The 16737-nt window shown below is 37.4% G+C and overlaps 2 protein-coding genes and 1 pseudogene across 2 annotated transcripts; 2 read left to right on the forward strand and 1 right to left on the reverse strand.

Moving 5' to 3' along the window:
• Window positions 1–1185, forward strand: LOC129909459 (uncharacterized). Its single transcript, XM_055986539.1, has one exon. It carries the CDS (start codon window positions 1–3, stop codon window positions 1183–1185), a length of 1185 nt encoding a protein of 394 aa, XP_055842514.1.
• A 10867-nt stretch (window positions 1186–12052) lies between these two features.
• On the forward strand, window positions 12053–14486 carry LOC129912130 (protein lin-9 homolog; annotated as a pseudogene).
• A 149-nt stretch (window positions 14487–14635) lies between these two features.
• Window positions 14636–16187, reverse strand: LOC129912131 (translation initiation factor eIF-2B subunit epsilon-like). Its single transcript, XM_055990260.1, has 5 exons — window positions 15915–16187; window positions 15584–15787; window positions 15295–15525; window positions 14929–15215; window positions 14636–14848 (listed from the first exon to the last, which is right to left on the reverse strand). The coding sequence occupies exons 3-5, from the start codon at window positions 15404–15406 to the stop codon at window positions 14636–14638; spliced, it is 612 nt and encodes a 203-aa protein (XP_055846235.1). The 5' UTR covers window positions 15407–15525; window positions 15584–15787; window positions 15915–16187.
• Between the last annotated feature and the right edge of the window lie 550 nt (window positions 16188–16737).

Consider the following 16737-nt stretch of genomic DNA (forward strand, 5'->3'; position numbering starts at 1 on the left):
ATGGACGAAGACAAGACAGACGTAACAACATCCGAATTGGAGGATGAACTCTTGGCATCGAGCCAAGAGACCATTGTGGATAGCTCGGAGACTGCTAGAAGTGCTAGCGCTCCTAAGCAACCTCCACACCCCGGAAGCACAGCTAGTACAAGTAGTACCTCTGTGCCTCGACCATATAAAGCCCAAACAAATCCGTCGGGTAGCAGTGCTACCGACAAAAACCTCAAAACAGCGAGTTTGCATCGTAGAGTGGACTTCAAGAGGGCTACCTTCTTTCTTAGCAAGATTGCTAAAAATAAGGAAGCTGGAACTCCACACGAAAAAGATGCCGCTGATAAAATCAGGTACGAAAAAATTGTTGAAGAGTACAACAATCTTTTTGTTCATCCCGAAAAGACCGCCAAGAGAAATAGATCTCTTGAGGAGGGTAACCCTCCTCAAAAGAAAGCTAAAACCGGCGGCACCAAAAAGAAAGGGCCACCTCAGGGAGCGGCGCAATCGCGCACTTTAAGTGAGATCGTCAGGGACGATCTTCAAGTGGCGATTGTAGATGAGCTCTCCACTGACAACAAAGGTCTGATGTCAGTGTGGAACTCCATCGAGGCCAAACTCTCTGAGATGGTCTTCCTCTACACCCTATCGGCAAATGAGGGTCCCTACCCTAGTTTCGACTCTGGTGAGATGCTCAGGGGATACAGGGTAATTAAGTGCGAGGATGGGTTTTCTAGGGATTTCCTTAGTAAAAGTGTTGATGAGATCAGCACTAAATGGGATGGTTTGAAGCTCAAGCTTATCCCAGCTAAGGAGATTCCTAAACAACCACTGGCTCGCATTTGGCTGCCCCTCATGAGTATCAAGCCAAGTGGAACGGAGCTGATCCGCAGTCTTCAGAGGTTAAACCCGCTGATTCCGATGCATGACTGGGCAGTCATTAAGACTGAAGAGCCGCAAAAGAACAGCGCGTCTTACCTTCTGAGGATCTGCGAGGTTAGTCGTGGGGCTCTCGAAAAAGCCGACTTTAAACTCCGCTTTGGCATTAGGAATGCCAAAATAAAGATTCTGCAAAGTCAGGAAGCGGACCCTAACCTAGTTGAGGATATCGTCGAGGATGACGATACCCCCAAAGAGGCAGGGTTCTCCGGCGAGAGGCTGGTAACTGATGATGCAGAATCCGATATAAATTAAAAACATGCTGCACGTCGTTCAGGTTAATCTGAAGCACTCTAAATGTGCTTCAGATAACCTGAGAGTTTTTCTAAGGGAGGAAAACTTTGATGTGGGCATCATACAAGAGCCCTGGATTAATGGCCTCCGAGTGAGAGGTCTCCAAGACAGCCAATATGACCTTTTTTACAAGCCCGTCAGTTCGAGCCAAGGTAAGCCAAGAACATGTATTTTAGCTAAAAAACACTTAAAAGCTTTTTTGTGTCCCAATCTTAGCACCTCTGATTTGACCGTTGTCAAATTAGAGGGTTCAAATACTGATGGACTACTTTTGGCATCTGCGTACATGGCACATGACCAGCAGTCACCGCCGGAGGAAGTACGTAGGCTGACAACTCAAGCCAGTACAATGAAGACAAGCCTACTCATCGGGTGTGACGCAAATGCACGTCATACTCTTTGGGGTAGTTCTGAGATCAATGAACGAGGTGAGTCTTTATTTGATTATATCATTGAAAATAACCTAACTCTTTGCAATAGAGGTACTACTCCAACATTCACGTTTCCTAGTTCAAGGAACTATGAAGGATGGGAGGATGTACTAGACATCACTATTACAAATAGCAACTTCAATTTGCAGGTTGAAAATTGGAGAGTATCCCCTTTAAAATCCTTTTCAGACCATAGTTGGATTCTGTTCCAACTTAAGTTTGAAACCAAAATCCCACCCCCTTATAGAAATCCCAAAAGAACTGACTGGAAGAATTTCGGTCAAGTTTTTAGTGCAAAGTTACGCAATATACCCAATATAAATACAGATTCGGTGGATGAGCTCGAATCAAAGGTAATGACCTTTGAACGAGCAATGATCACTGCCTTTAAAGTCTCTTGTCCGGTGAGACATAGTAGCAAAATATTTCCCCCTTGGTGGAACGAAGACCTGTCTAATCTGAGGAAAATGACTAGAACAATCTTCAACATCTGCCATAAACACAAATTCTATGAACCCTATAAAGATTGCTTAAGAGTCTACAAGCGTAGCATAGCATCAGCCAAAAAGGAAAGCTGGGAGGAATACTGTCACTCCATAGAAGATATTAAGGATTCTGCCAGGCTTAGCAAGGTTTTATCGAGGGAACACTCAAATCCCTCGTTTCTTAAAAAGTCTGACGGATCCTGGACAATATCTCCAGCTGAATCCTTAGAATTATTAATGACTACTCATTTTCCGGGGTGCGTTGATAGCACCTCTGAAGTGAACATAAATCCCACTTTGCTATCAGTTACGACTGAGCAAGTAAACCTCCTGATAACAAAAGAAAATATAGCTTGGGCTATTAACACTTTCTCTCCGTACAAATCCCCAGGCCCTGATGGTATTCTGCCCATTATGCTGCAAAATCAGCAAGAGATAGCAGTTCCATGGCTTGAAAAAATCTTTAAAGGCTGCCTTCTTCTTAATCATGTGCCCAAGTCTTGGAGACAAGTTAGCGTGGTTTTCATACCCAAAGTGGGCAAAAGAGGACATGAATCCGCGAAGGATTTCCGGCCAATAAGTTTAACATCTTTCTTACTTAAATCCTTAGAACGAATCTTAGAAACTCATATTAGAGACATTTTTAAAAGATGTCCTCTAGCCAGTTCGCAGCACGCTTATATGAGGGGCAAATCTACGGAAACAGCCCTCCATGAAGTCGTTCGAACAATTGAGAACTCGTTACACTTTAAAGAATATACCCTAGCTACCTTCTTGGATGTAGAGGGAGCTTTTAACAATGTCCTAACCGAATCTATTCTCGAAGCCCTAGTGACTTTTGAAGTAGAAGACTATATCAGAAGTTGGATTATTTCAATGCTAAAAGAGAGAAGAATTCAAGCAAGCTTAGGAAATTCTAACTGTTTTAAATGCGTTAATAGGGGTACGCCTCAGGGTGGCGTTCTTTCCCCACTGTTATGGCTCCTTGTCATGAACAATATCCTCGTGAAGCTTGAGAGAAGTGGAGTGAAGGCAGTGGCATATGCGGATGATCTGGTTGTACTTGTATCAGGAAAGTTTTTACCTGTGATCAGTGAAATGACAGACACGGCTTTGAGAAAAGTTAGCAACTGGGCTACAAGCTGTGGCCTAGGAGTTAATCAAAGTAAAACGGAACTGATGCTTTTTACAACTAAAACCAAAATCCCTGTCTTCCCTCTACCTCAGCTCAACGGCCAAATCTTATCACTTTCTTCTAGCGCCAAATATTTAGGTGTAATTTTGGACACTAAACTGAGCTGGAAGCTTAATATAGAAGAGCGGGTTAGAAAAGCGAGCATTGCTTTCTATGCCTGCAGTAAAACCTTTGGGAAAAAATGGGGTCTTAAATCAAAAATGATTCTATGGACTTACACAGCGGTTGTACGACCCATTCTTACCTACGGCGCCATTGTTTGGTGGCCTGCACTCAGTAAAGCTTATAACATCAACAAACTTAAGAAAATCCAGAGAACAGCAAGCGTAGGGACGACTGGAGCCCTCCGGTCGTGCCCCACGGAGGCTCTAAACGTTCTCTTGCACCTCTTACCCATAGACCTTCATATCAAATACCAGGTCTCTTGTAGCGTTTTAAGGCTAAAAGAAACAGGTAGTTGGAAGGCAAAATCTTTTGGTCACAGTGACACAACAAATTTAATACCATCGGATATGCTTCTGACACCCACGGACTACTGCACCCCTATTTTGAATACTGTAATGAATTGCAAGGTCAGCTTCCCGTCGAGATCAGACTGGGAAGAGGGCATTGTGACGAGAGGCTTCGACACCTGCATTTTCACTGATGGCTCAAAAATGGACTGTGGGGTCGGTTCGGGTGTCTACTATGAATCCCTCAATATCTCAAAATCCTTTCGACTACCAAACTTTGCAAGTGTATTCCAAGCGGAATTGCTGGCAATTAAAGAAGCTTGCAAATTACTTAGAGTATATCCAAATCAAAACCAAAATATAGCTATACTAACAGATAGTCAGGCAGCTATAAAAGCAATTGCTTCGGTCACGACATCCTCCAAATTGGTTCAGCAGTGCAGAGAGGAACTCTCATTGCTGAGTGAAAGCCTCACAATCACTCTCATCTGGATCCCAGGTCACAGTGGTTTTGAAGGCAATGAAAAGGCGGATGAACTGGCCAGGCAAGGATCAGCCCTTCATGAGTCACTAGCAGAAATAGTCAACATTCCCATAGGAGTCATGAAGGGCGATATCTTCTTAAAATACCTAACAAAAGCTAACAATAGGTGGCACAACTTGACTAGCTGCGTCATATCCAGAAAAATCTGGCCCACCTATAATAAATCCAAAACATATGACCTAATCTCTAGACCCAGAAAAGATATTAGCAGAATCGTTGCGGTGTGTACAGGACATTGGCCGATAGGGGAACATGCAGCAAAGTTGGGTATACCGCACAATACCTACTGTCGCAGCTGCTTGGACCAGCAAGAAAAAGAAACGGTCTACCATTTCCTATGTCAATGTCCCGCCCTTGCTAGGAATAGAGCACTCTCTCTGGGGAGCGAATTCTTTAATGTCATAGATAACATCTCAGAATCAAAGATCAAAGACTTGATCTCGTTCCTAAATGCAACAAAGTGGATTTAGGACTGCCTAACACTTGTTTTTCCCTTTTTTAAAAACCAATTAAAAAATATATTTCAAATAAATCCAATTATCACTCACAGGTTTCATAAGTTTTGGTATCAAAACGGCGCATCCTGCGCTAATTGGGTCAATCAAACATGGTTTGCCTTGACCGCCATCTCTACCTACCTACCTACCTACCACGACATCTCAGTCGAAACAAAAGAAAGAACAAACAAAACCGCCAAACAGGGAAGCAGCAATAACGAGGTCAAGCTAGAAAGAATCAACATTCCAACATACAATGGACGCTATGATTCTTGGCCATCGTTCCATGATCTGTTCAAGACATTGGTACATAACAACAAATCACTAAACAATATCCAGAAAATACAGTACCTTAAGACCCATCTAACTGAAGAACCAGGCAACATCATTAAACACCTTCAAGTCACAGATGATAATTATACAACAGCCTGGAAGTTGATCGAACAACGATACGATAACAAGAGACTGATCTTTACGACATATATTCAAAAGTTAATGTACCAATCACCAATCTCAACAGAATCTGCTAACTCATTGAAAAAGATCCTAGATACAACACAAGAGTGCCTATCTGGAATAAAAAATTTGAGTATAGATACTCAAAATTGGGGAACATTGGTTGCATACACCTTCTCCAAAAACTAGACAAGGAATCACAACAACTATACGAACAAGCTTTGTTAAAACCTCGTGAGATCCAAGAATTAGAACCACTACTACAATTCAATGAAAAAAGATTCCAATCAATGGAAACAATGAATGCTGATCGTAAGGAAGGAAAACAGAAATCAACAAACCAAGCCCGAACTCCCTCTTCAAGAACTTACCATTACCATGCAACATTGAACACCATCAAATGCGAGTTGTGTAAAGGCGATCATCCACTCTACACATGCAGAACATTTTTGCAGAAGGGAATATACCAGAGAAATGAATATGCAAAAGAAAATAAACTTTGTATAAACTGTCTAAGACCAGGACACTTCACCCAAACAAAAATGTAATAAGAAGCACCATACTTCGGTGCACTTCGACCAAAATCCAGAAAATCCGAGACGATCAATGGCTGTTGAACGAACAACCCAATCCGGGAGAGTGCAGTCCCACAACTGCACAACAGGCAGTAGTGTTCTCCTAGCAACAGCTGTTATCAAAATAAATGGACCAAACAATAACATACAATGTGTCAGAGCGTTAATAGACCAAGGCTCTCAAGCATCGTTTATCACCGAAGATGTAGCAAACAAACTACAACTACAAAAAACAAAGGTTGATGCAACAGTATCCGGACTTGGCTCACACGAGGTATCAACAGTAAAATATAAAGTGAACATCACTCTAAGCAACAATCCAAACATCTGTACCACTGCATATGTCCTAAAAAATGTCACAAAAACACTCCCATCTACACATATAAAAACAGAGTGGGAACACCTACAAAAATTAATACTAGCTGATCCTACATACAACATTCCAGGCAAAATCGACATGATCGTGGGTGCAGAAGTGATTGCCGAAATACTCCAGGAAGGAGTCATCAAGGGAAAGCCAGGCTCACCTATAGCCCAACAAACCATCTTTGGGTGGGTTATATCTGGAAATACTGGCAACAACACTCAACAATTATCGTGTCATATCACATTAACTGACTTAGACAATCGAATAAGCAAGTTTTGGAATACTGAAGACCTAAGAAATGAAACACAAGAAAGCCAAACAAATAAATGCGAAGACTATTACCAGCAGACTGTATCTCGAAACGATGAAGGAAGGTACATTGTAAGGATACCGTTCGAAGTTCAACCAGAACTTTCAAACAATCAATCAAAGAAGAGAGCGATTGCAAGATTACTTCACATGGAAAAAATCTTTGCAAAAAATCAAAAATTAGCCGAAGACTACAAAACGTTTATGAAGGAGTATATTGAGTTAGGACATATGAGCAAATGCATAACAGGCAATGAACAAGGGGCATACTATCTACCACACCACGCTGTTAGTAACCCGAACAGCTCAACGACAAAACTAAGGGTAGTATTTGATGCCTCAGCGAAATCTGCAACAGAAAAAAGGTTTAACCAACTAATGCATACAGGGCCCAAAATCCAAGAAGACCTGACTTCAATTCTCATACGGTGGCGAAAGCATAGAATTGTATTCTCAGCTGACATTCAGAAGATGTACCGACAAATCTTAATCGACATCCCAGATCGTAAATACCAACGTATCTTATGGAGAAACTCCCCAAATGAAGAAATCATGGAATATGAACTAAACACTGTCACTTATGGAACAGCATCAGCACCATATCTAGCTATAAGATCACTGAAACAACTGGCAGAAGATGAAGGGAAGAATTATCCGCAAGCCGCTCAAAGTCTATTAACAGATTTCTATGTGGACGATGTCATGTCAGGTGGAGACTCAATTGAAGAAGTAAGAGAACAGAAAAAACAACTCACGAATCTCCTCAAAACTGGTGGGTTCCAGTTACATAAGTGGAATAGTAATATCAATAGGTTACTGGAAAAAGAAGTAAATTCCATAAAGAGCCTCGAATTAGATAAAGAAGAATACGTCAAAACACTTGGCATTCAGTGGCATCCATCAAAGGACTACTTCTCATTCGAAGTCAAGCCGTATGAAGCAAATTCCACCTGGACAAAGAGGAATGTGTTATCAGAAATAGCCCGAATATTCGATCCACTAGGGTGGATCGCACCGATCGTTCTACGAGCAAAATTACTGATGCAAGCCATTTGGATGGAACGGGAGACGGACGGAATCCCGAAATCTAAAATCCAGAAAGACCAAAATCCAGAAAACCCTAAATCCCGAAAACCCAAAATCCCGAAAACTCAAAATCCCGAAAACCCAGAATCCCGAAAACCCAAAATCCCGAAAACCCAGAATCCCGAAAACCCGGAATCCCGAAAACCCAGAATCCCGAAAAACCAAAATCCCGAAAACCCAAAATCCAGAAAGGCCAAAATCCCGAAAATAAAACAGAAAAAATAAAAAACTCTTCAAAATTGTGTTTCACTGAAATTTTAACTGAAACATAAAATTAAAACCAATTAAAAAACAATTTAAACATATATTATTAGGTGTGTTTTTTTGTTTATCTATATAGATTTTGTGCAAAAAAACGACATCGAGATTTTTGAAATCAAAACAATTTACGTGTTAAATACAACAAAAACTTTATCTGTATAGATTTTTGAAAAATCCAGATAATTATCCAGATTTTACTTTCTCTCGATAAAAACAGTAGTGCCAAGGTAGTTTAATTGTTGTGTTCATATAGAAATATCTGAAAATATTAACAAAAAAAAAAGCGGAGAAAACGAGGTTTGAAAAAAACTCTCATAGAAAAAAATAATCAAAAATTTGTTTGACATGGTTGCATTGAAATGTTAATATCTCGAGATGTACGCAATGCACTTTTCAGATAAAAGTCTTAAATGGATCCTGATAAGATTGTTGAACAGATATGTATATAAAATTACCAAAGTTTTTTCGAAAAATTAGAAATAAAAATAAAAAAGTTTTCACATTTGATTTTAAGAAAATCGAAAAAAAATTCAATATGGCTACCTTCAAACGCTTATAACACAAGAACGACGCAACTAATGTTAATGGTCATGGTCTTAAAATGTAGCTAAGAATATTGACACTTGGCATCACGGCACCTAGTGGATAGCGACGGAACCCCGAAAGTTATATAGATTATTTTCGGATTTGCCGCTCAATGTAATTTCCATAAGAAAAAAATAAAAAAGACCTCGAAAAACATTTATTTTACGAATTAATTTTATATGTACGAGTATCAATTTTATGATTGCAAAATGATAATAATATGTGTTTATATCTAAATCAGGTTTAAAATATATCAAAAAGTATAATAATACCTGTGTAATTTGTATTTAAAAAGTGCAAGCGAATCGCCTGAAAACAACAAAAAATACTATAAAAAATATAAAAATTATTAAATTATTCTTTTATTTGTTTCACTTTTTCACAAATAATAGTAGGTAAGCATTTTTTTTTATTTTCAACAATCTTGAAAGAAAATTAAACCAAAATAGTTTCTATATTTTTTGTAGTATTTGTTGTTGTTTTCCTGCGATTTGCTTCTCTTTTTGGAGACAAATTAAATAGGAATTATTATTCTTTTTGATATATTTTAAACCTGATTTAGATATAAACACATATTATTATCATTTTACAATCATAAAATTGATACTCGTTCATATAAAATTAATTCGTAAAATAAATGTCTTTCGAGGTCTTTTTTGTTTTTTTCTTATGGAAACTACATTGAACTGCAAATCGAAAAAAAAATCTATATCATTTTCGGGTTGTCGCTACAAGTGGTAGATGGCGTGGAAAGCTATTTCCCAAGTCACAATACAGATCTTTTTTGGTTTTTTGTGAAAAAAAAAATTTTTTATATCCAACATGGATGCCATGGCCATATGAAAATTTTTGTTTGCATCCAACATGGATGTAATGGCCTTCCCACTTCGGAGTTTAAATAAAAAAAAAAACAAAAGCAACATTTTTGACAGACAGCTGCCAAAGTATATGTACAGTGGTGCCAAATGTTTGCATGGATTTCAAAAATCTCGATGTCGTTTTTTTGCACAAAATCTATATAGATAAACAAAAAAACACACCTATTATAAGTTAAATATTAAAACTCATAATTCTTTTGATTTTAGTTCAACGATTTTTCTAACTTAACTCAATCATAACAAAGCTGAAAGCACAATAAGAACTTAAAATCAATTAAAAAAGAGATATTCTATCAAAATAGAAAGATGGACGAAATACTCACGTACTGTCAACAAGATTGAAATTCATGGTTTTTGCGATGCATCTGAAAGAGCATATGGCGCAAACGTATACATGAGAATGGGCACGTTCAAACAGTTAACATAAAGCTATCGGATAGCTTTTTGTTAATGTAAACAGTGTTAAAAATTAGCAAAGAAACGAACCATTTTCTGTCAAAAAATAATCTGAAGGTATCCGAGAATTTTTGGTATACCTCAGGCATTCGAGTGATCAGCTGATAAATATTTGGCTATTTTTTATTTTGATTTCTATTCGCGCTATTAATCAGATTGAAAATAAAATAAATTTGCAAGAATTAAAGTTAAATCGATTGTACAAGTACTATGCAACAATAAAAAAACAGGAATTTGGTCAAAAGAAACAATTTCCTCTTTTCAATATTTTCATATTTTTTTTGTAGCTGCTTTGGCAAGCTATCTGGATAGCTTTTCGTTCAAAGAGATATTCCAGATACGGGTATCCCAGATAGCCTATCCGATAGCTGTTTGAACGTGCCCAATCATAGATAAAAATAACAAGATTACAACAACCTTATTAACTTCCAAAACAAGGGTGGCACCAAAACAAAAGAAACAAAATGGCAAGAAACCTTTAACTATACCCAAACTAGAATTATGTGGAGCGGTTTTACTAGCAAACTTGCTGTGGAAAGTTAAAAAAGATCTAGATATCGAGAAGATAGAGACATTTGCATGGTGCGACTCAACTGTTGCCTTAGCTTGGGTAAGCGCAACTCCAAATAAATGGAAAACTTTTGTTTCACACAGAGTACACGAAATCCAGAGATTAAACACAGGATACTCATGGAGACACGTTAAATCAGAAGATAACCCTGCAGACTTAGCATCAAGAGGTACAGCTCCAAGTTTCCTAAAAGAAGCATCAATTTGGTGGAAGGGACCAGTGTGGCTACAATCAAAGCAACTTTTGAAACTCCAACCAATCTCAAACCCAAGAACAGAACTGGAACTAAAAATCACGTCACACCATATTACCAAGGAAGAATTCTATCCACAAGACGACATTATTGCAAGATTTTCATCACTCACCCGATTAATAAGGGTAATAGCACTCTGTACCAGATACATTCACGTCATAAAAGAAAAAATAAAAGCTCGAAAAATTTCAAAAAAGTCTGACAAAGAAATACAAGAAGAAAAAAGAGCATTACAAAAGCGAAATTTATTACCATTAGAAGTGAAAATTACACAACTTTCGAAACTAAACACGACTGAGCTAAAGGACGCTCTTATCAACATCATAAAGATAGCACAAAAGACATTACACGAAGAATACAAGGCTCTATGTCTACAAGAACAAGGCTCAGTACCAGCAACATAGCCAACCTAAATCCATTCATTCAACAAGGCATACTACGGGTAGGAGGAAGATGTTTTGATTTGCCTTCCGCTTTTTCTGTCGTTTATAGGTCAACCAAAAGCAATAAATATATTATTAGTAAGCAATATGTAATAATGAAATATGTTTCAAAATACCGTTAAGCAATATCTGTAATGAAGTTATATGAAACTAAGCATAAATTGTAGTATAAATAGCAGTAAGATTCAATCAATAAAGTAGAATAAGTTTTAGTACAAAGTAAACGAGTTCTCTCTCCTTATATCGATCCCCCACCAGTGGTAAGATCGGTATGAGGTAAACAATAAGTGATACCATTTCCGAAAGGCAGAATTGTACATTTAATTCGAATTTTTAAATCAATATATTTAAACCAATTTGTTTTTGATTTCAAAGTTAAAAATAGAAGAACAAAAATTTAAAAAAAAAACTCATTAATTACTATTTTTGTCCAGATTGTGAATTTTAATAAAAAATTGACCCATGTAGAAAACTGCCTCAATTGATTCCTTATCGAACAGTGATAAGTTATCACTGATAACTATATATGTGTATATGCCTTCTAGGTTTTGAGAAAAAATTTGACGAAGCTAGAATTTTTTCAATGGGTGAAGGTCCAAAAAAACCGTTTTTTGCCCTTAACTCCAGATTTTGGAGGTGTTAGGGACTTTTGATATACCGTTTCGTAATCAGTGCGACTAGCTCTACAAAATGTGATAACACGTCGTAATATGAAAACCTTCATCAATTTATGAAAACGTTTCATACACTTTTTCTCCCTTTTTAGTGCCAAAAAATTCAATTTAATGAAAAGATTCATCACTTAACGAAAAATTTCATACTCATTTTAAAGAATAAAAATTATTCCTTACTTTATCAAAGTTTTAATTAAGTAACGAAAAAATTCATTAACTTATGAAATTCAACATTACCTAACGAAAATCTTCATAACATTGACCTATTATATATGGACTGCCAGGACTAGGTTCAAGCTATGGTGGCGCCGCTTGGTAGGGCAGCGGGAAATAGTAATTTGACATCTAGTTTTGTGACTTTTGCTTGTCAAAAAAAAAAAAAAACAAGAATTTAATTATTTGCAGAAATTGTCAAAGGAATTTTGTTTCCCAAGAATAAAAAGGTAACAAAAAATTAAAAATATACCTATTAATATATTCTTTTCAGAGTTTTATTCCAAGTTTTATAATTTAAATTTTTGTTCTATTCTTTCATTTCAGAAAACAATTTAACAAAAATGGACAATCAAATCAGTTTTACCAGCAGCAACTCAATAGGAACCCTCTAAACCTCTCAAAAGAAAATCGGACTCTCCAAAGGCAGCAGAACTCCAAACCGAATATGCAGAATAAGCCACACCCGAATTACGGGATGAGTTTTACATCAAACGTGAAACGATGAGACATCAATTCATCTGGTATTCCAGGAGCAGGAATAGTCGTTGTACCCATCTTGGATCATCGGCTGCAGCAAGTTACTCTTGATGGCAATGCCAGGAGGACATCATTGGAACATCAAAAATAACCTTGGGCAAAATGAAACCTGCTCATGTTGTGGCTGGATATATACACAATGTGTTGTGGCTAATGGAATACCAACCAGCTCTAACTGAACACCTGATACAGGTGTTGGTTCAAAAACTGCTCATTCTTGATGTGAATGCACCACGAAGTGAAATTGAAGAAGCTGAATTTGAGGAAGAAAACGAAGACGACATGGATGATGATGAAGATATTGACGAGGAAATGTTTAAAATGGAAGATGCAACAAGAACCACAACAACGACGCCACAAGAAACTCGTGAAATTCTACCAATGACCCATCCAACCGCCCATACTTTTGATATGTGTATGGAAAAGATGTATTGATTCTTTGATCAATTCAATCCAAAGAAAGAACTAATTGGAGATGAAGGTGATAAAAACCTCAAAACACTTTCTCATGCTCTGGAGTCATAACACGCATCATGTACAATTTTTAGTATTTTATTCTTGTAGTTTTAAGGTAAGTTCCATACTCTGAAATGTTAGAAAGAAATATAACTTTTTTCTTTTCTTAGAATATCCTTGGAGAGAAATTTCTTGAATTTCTTTGGAATAAAATGAAAGATCCCAATAAATTGGCAATAATACGGATTAAATCATCAATGTCTGACGATGAGCACATTGAACCGCCCGCCTTTAGTCCAGCTACACTTGGTCTACATCGTGTCGGTACCTTGCCACCTCCAAAACCTCAAACCTCACAACCAATTCAAATGTTAAATGCTCGTGGAATGCCCGTTCGCGTTCGAAAACGTAATCGTCTATTCTTTGACGATGAACTGGTAAATGATAACAAAGCTCTTGGTGTTAAGCAATCGCCTCGCAAAATTACCATACCACAAAAACAACCAAGCACACCAGTTAAAACTCCATCAAAAGTTTTAAAAAAGAGAAAAACAATCGGCGGTACACGTTATGTGCGTTACGAAGAAAAGCAACAAACACCTCCCGAAAAACGTTCTCCTAGCAAATACTTTTCGTCCCCGACAGCATCAACATCACGAAATGCACTGATACCAGCCGACAAGCTTATGGAACAACAAATCGGTTTACGTTTACGAAATTTGCTTAAGCTACCCAAATCCCAAAAATGGGTTATATTCGAATGGTTCTACTCATTTGTAGATAAGCCTCTTTTTCAAGGTGAGAACGATTTCCAGATTTGTCTTAACGAATCGTTTGCAAATCTGAAAACAAGACAACTTACACGCCCCGAATGGCAAAAGGTGCGAATGTACAAAAGTAACAGCTCGTCTGCGTGTACCTCAAGATGTAGTGGTAGCGTTGATGCATTCGACTCCCTCAGCTCTACTTATAGGGTGTCTTAATCGCAACGGCTCGGCTTAAGCACTCACTCAATCCCCAACTTTGAAATTGTATCAGATAACTTCTTTGAAATGTTGCCGTTGACCCTCATGCAAGACTTCCGACCACGTTATCTAAATGGCAATCTCATACACACTCCCACAAGAAGTCGAAACTCTTTGAATCGCAGTGATCCATTGTTGGGCCAACAGCAATACGACAGTCCGTTCAAGAATCCAGTTATTGAACGTGATACTATCGGTGGCTTCCTAGTGAAGCTATTAGAGACCATTGTTCGATTGAAGCGAGCAATTGCTATAAAGAAATCTAAACTAAATCGACTGAAAGAAATGAATTCAGAAGCAGAAATTAAAAATGCAGCAGCAGCTGCATCATCTTCTTCATCGTCCGGAGAGGTGAAAGCTGGTCTGTTGGATAGCGATAATGTTGAAGTGTTTCAAAAACACGTTCAAATCCATTTACACCATATTCGACTTGGCATTGGTCAATTGGCTATGTCACCGAGCATAAATGTGCAGCAGCACAATGCAACTTTGACTTTAACTTTACTTTAACTAACCAAAATCTATTTAATTTTACTTTTGTTGTATATTCAAATTTTCTATTGAATTAAACATATTTTTTTTCTATCCCCAAAGAGGCAGTTTTTTAAAGTTTTTTTTTTATTGAAGAATCATTAAGTTAAGAAGAAAAGAAAAAGTATTTAATCGTCGTTTTCTTCTTCACTGCTGCCTTCGCTGGATTGACCTAGCCATTCTATGAGTTTCTGCAATGGTGCTTTCAACCACTCTGAATCATCATCCAACTCATTGTGCCACATGCGGATAGCTTCTTCAGACACAAATTCCTTATCATAGAGATAATGAATAATCTGGGCAACCTTGGCTCTCAGAGCTGGTTGTTCTTCACAGTATTCCTAAAAGTTTTAAAAGCAATAAAAAGAAAAAAAGGTCAAAATCTTTTTTTAAGAATACAAAAACTTCACACACGACTTACCTGAATTGCCTTCAAACAATCCAACATAGTATCATCGCTTTTTATATTATTTGAAACAACCATACCCAAGCGACCCAATACCTGATTGTTGGCACTTAAGACATTTGTTGTTGTTGCCTCTTTAATTGGATCTAAACTGAATACCGCTTTGACGATATTGAAATTTACTTCCTTTAAAGACATATTGTAGGCATAGCGAGATGAGTTGATTTCAAGAATCAAGAAATCCGGATTGGATTTGAGTTGAATTCCACGAACCAAAGAGTCCAAGACTTCGGATAAAAATACTGTAGATGAGGTGCATGCAAGAAAGGAGCCACGCTATGATTTGCAGGAATATAGTTTCTATTGGTACAAGGTGAATACTATTTGCATCATCAGGTATTGGAGAGCCTTGGTGTGAATCATCATCTTCGTCACTGGTTGTTGAATTGTAATCGCTTTCGTCCGCATTGATTAGATGTGATAGTCTCATCATTTTTGGAATTTCTGTTTTTGTCGATTGCGTTGGTAATTCATCTTCTGAATCGGATGCGAAGAGCTCTTCTGTGTCGTTGTTGAGGATGTAAGCTTTGTCTCCGATTTTTTCTGTTTCATCTGTGTAAAAACTAAATGGATGATTCAATTCATCATAAATACTTTTTTAATAACTTACCATTTTCCCCATGAGCTTTTTTAACAAGAACTTTCTCTATATTCGACTTCTGTGGAATAACACAACCATCGCCAACCACCGAACCCAAGATAATTGATGATTAGCTCCGATTTTCGCTCCAGGCTCCACACCACAAAAACTTTTTGGCTGTTCGGGCGACGGCATTTTGACGTCCTTCCATCCAAAACGATTCCACGATTGCATCTGAAAAAAAAAAAAAAAACAAAATGAAAATTATTGAAAAAGGAACATTTAATTTTTTTTAATAATTTCGATTAATAATAAATTGAAATAAAAAACATTTTCCAACACAATTCAATTATTATTTTACCTCGATATTTTATTTCGAACAAACATTTTAAAATACTTTTTTTTTCTGAAAGAATTCTTTTCTTCCAAAACGTCAAAAAGTAGACTTCAAAAAAGACAGGTGCTACTCATTTTTATAACAAAAATATGTAGATGGCCATAGTTTCTATGTACAAAAATGGTAGTTCAAGCCATCTGACGGAAGATGTCGCTACGCTAACTGAGTTCTATTTACCACTTTCTTCCACAGGCGCTAGTAATCATTGAACCACATTTTCAAAAATTTTGTATGGAAACGAGAATCAACTAGCAGTCCATATATAATAGGTCAATGATTCCTTGACTTAGTGTTCGTTGATACCGAGTTGAGTGTGGGTATTCACAACCCAAACCCATCCCCATTGAGTAATTCTGACAATCATGTTTGTCTTCCTCTAAAATTTTCCTTCACATAGGCTCCTGTTATATTTTACCTGTTGAAGTAAAATAAAAGCACCCTTGTTTCTAATCGGCAATAACTTTTCTTAGAGCAATCATATTGACTTTATTTTTATGTCATTAGATTCAGCATCAAAAAATACCTTAAAAACATGTGTCATATGATGATATTCCACAAACAATTTATTTCAGTATGTTTTTGACCTTCACCTCCTCCCTCTTGTCCGCGAAAAAACACCCTTCCACCCAACTTTTTCTATGTTTTGAATATGGAGACTGTGATGCTTAATTTTCAAGGGCTGAGGTAAGCTCGCCGGAATCCAAGGTTCGTTCTGAGGAAAGCAATCTTAAAAACTCAGTTAGAGAGAAAACACCGAATTCTTTCCAATTAGTAATGTTCTTTATTC

The sequence above is a fragment of the Episyrphus balteatus genome, chromosome 2, assembly GCF_945859705.1.
Source record: "Episyrphus balteatus chromosome 2, idEpiBalt1.1, whole genome shotgun sequence".
Lineage (NCBI taxonomy): Eukaryota > Metazoa > Arthropoda > Insecta > Diptera > Syrphidae > Episyrphus > Episyrphus balteatus.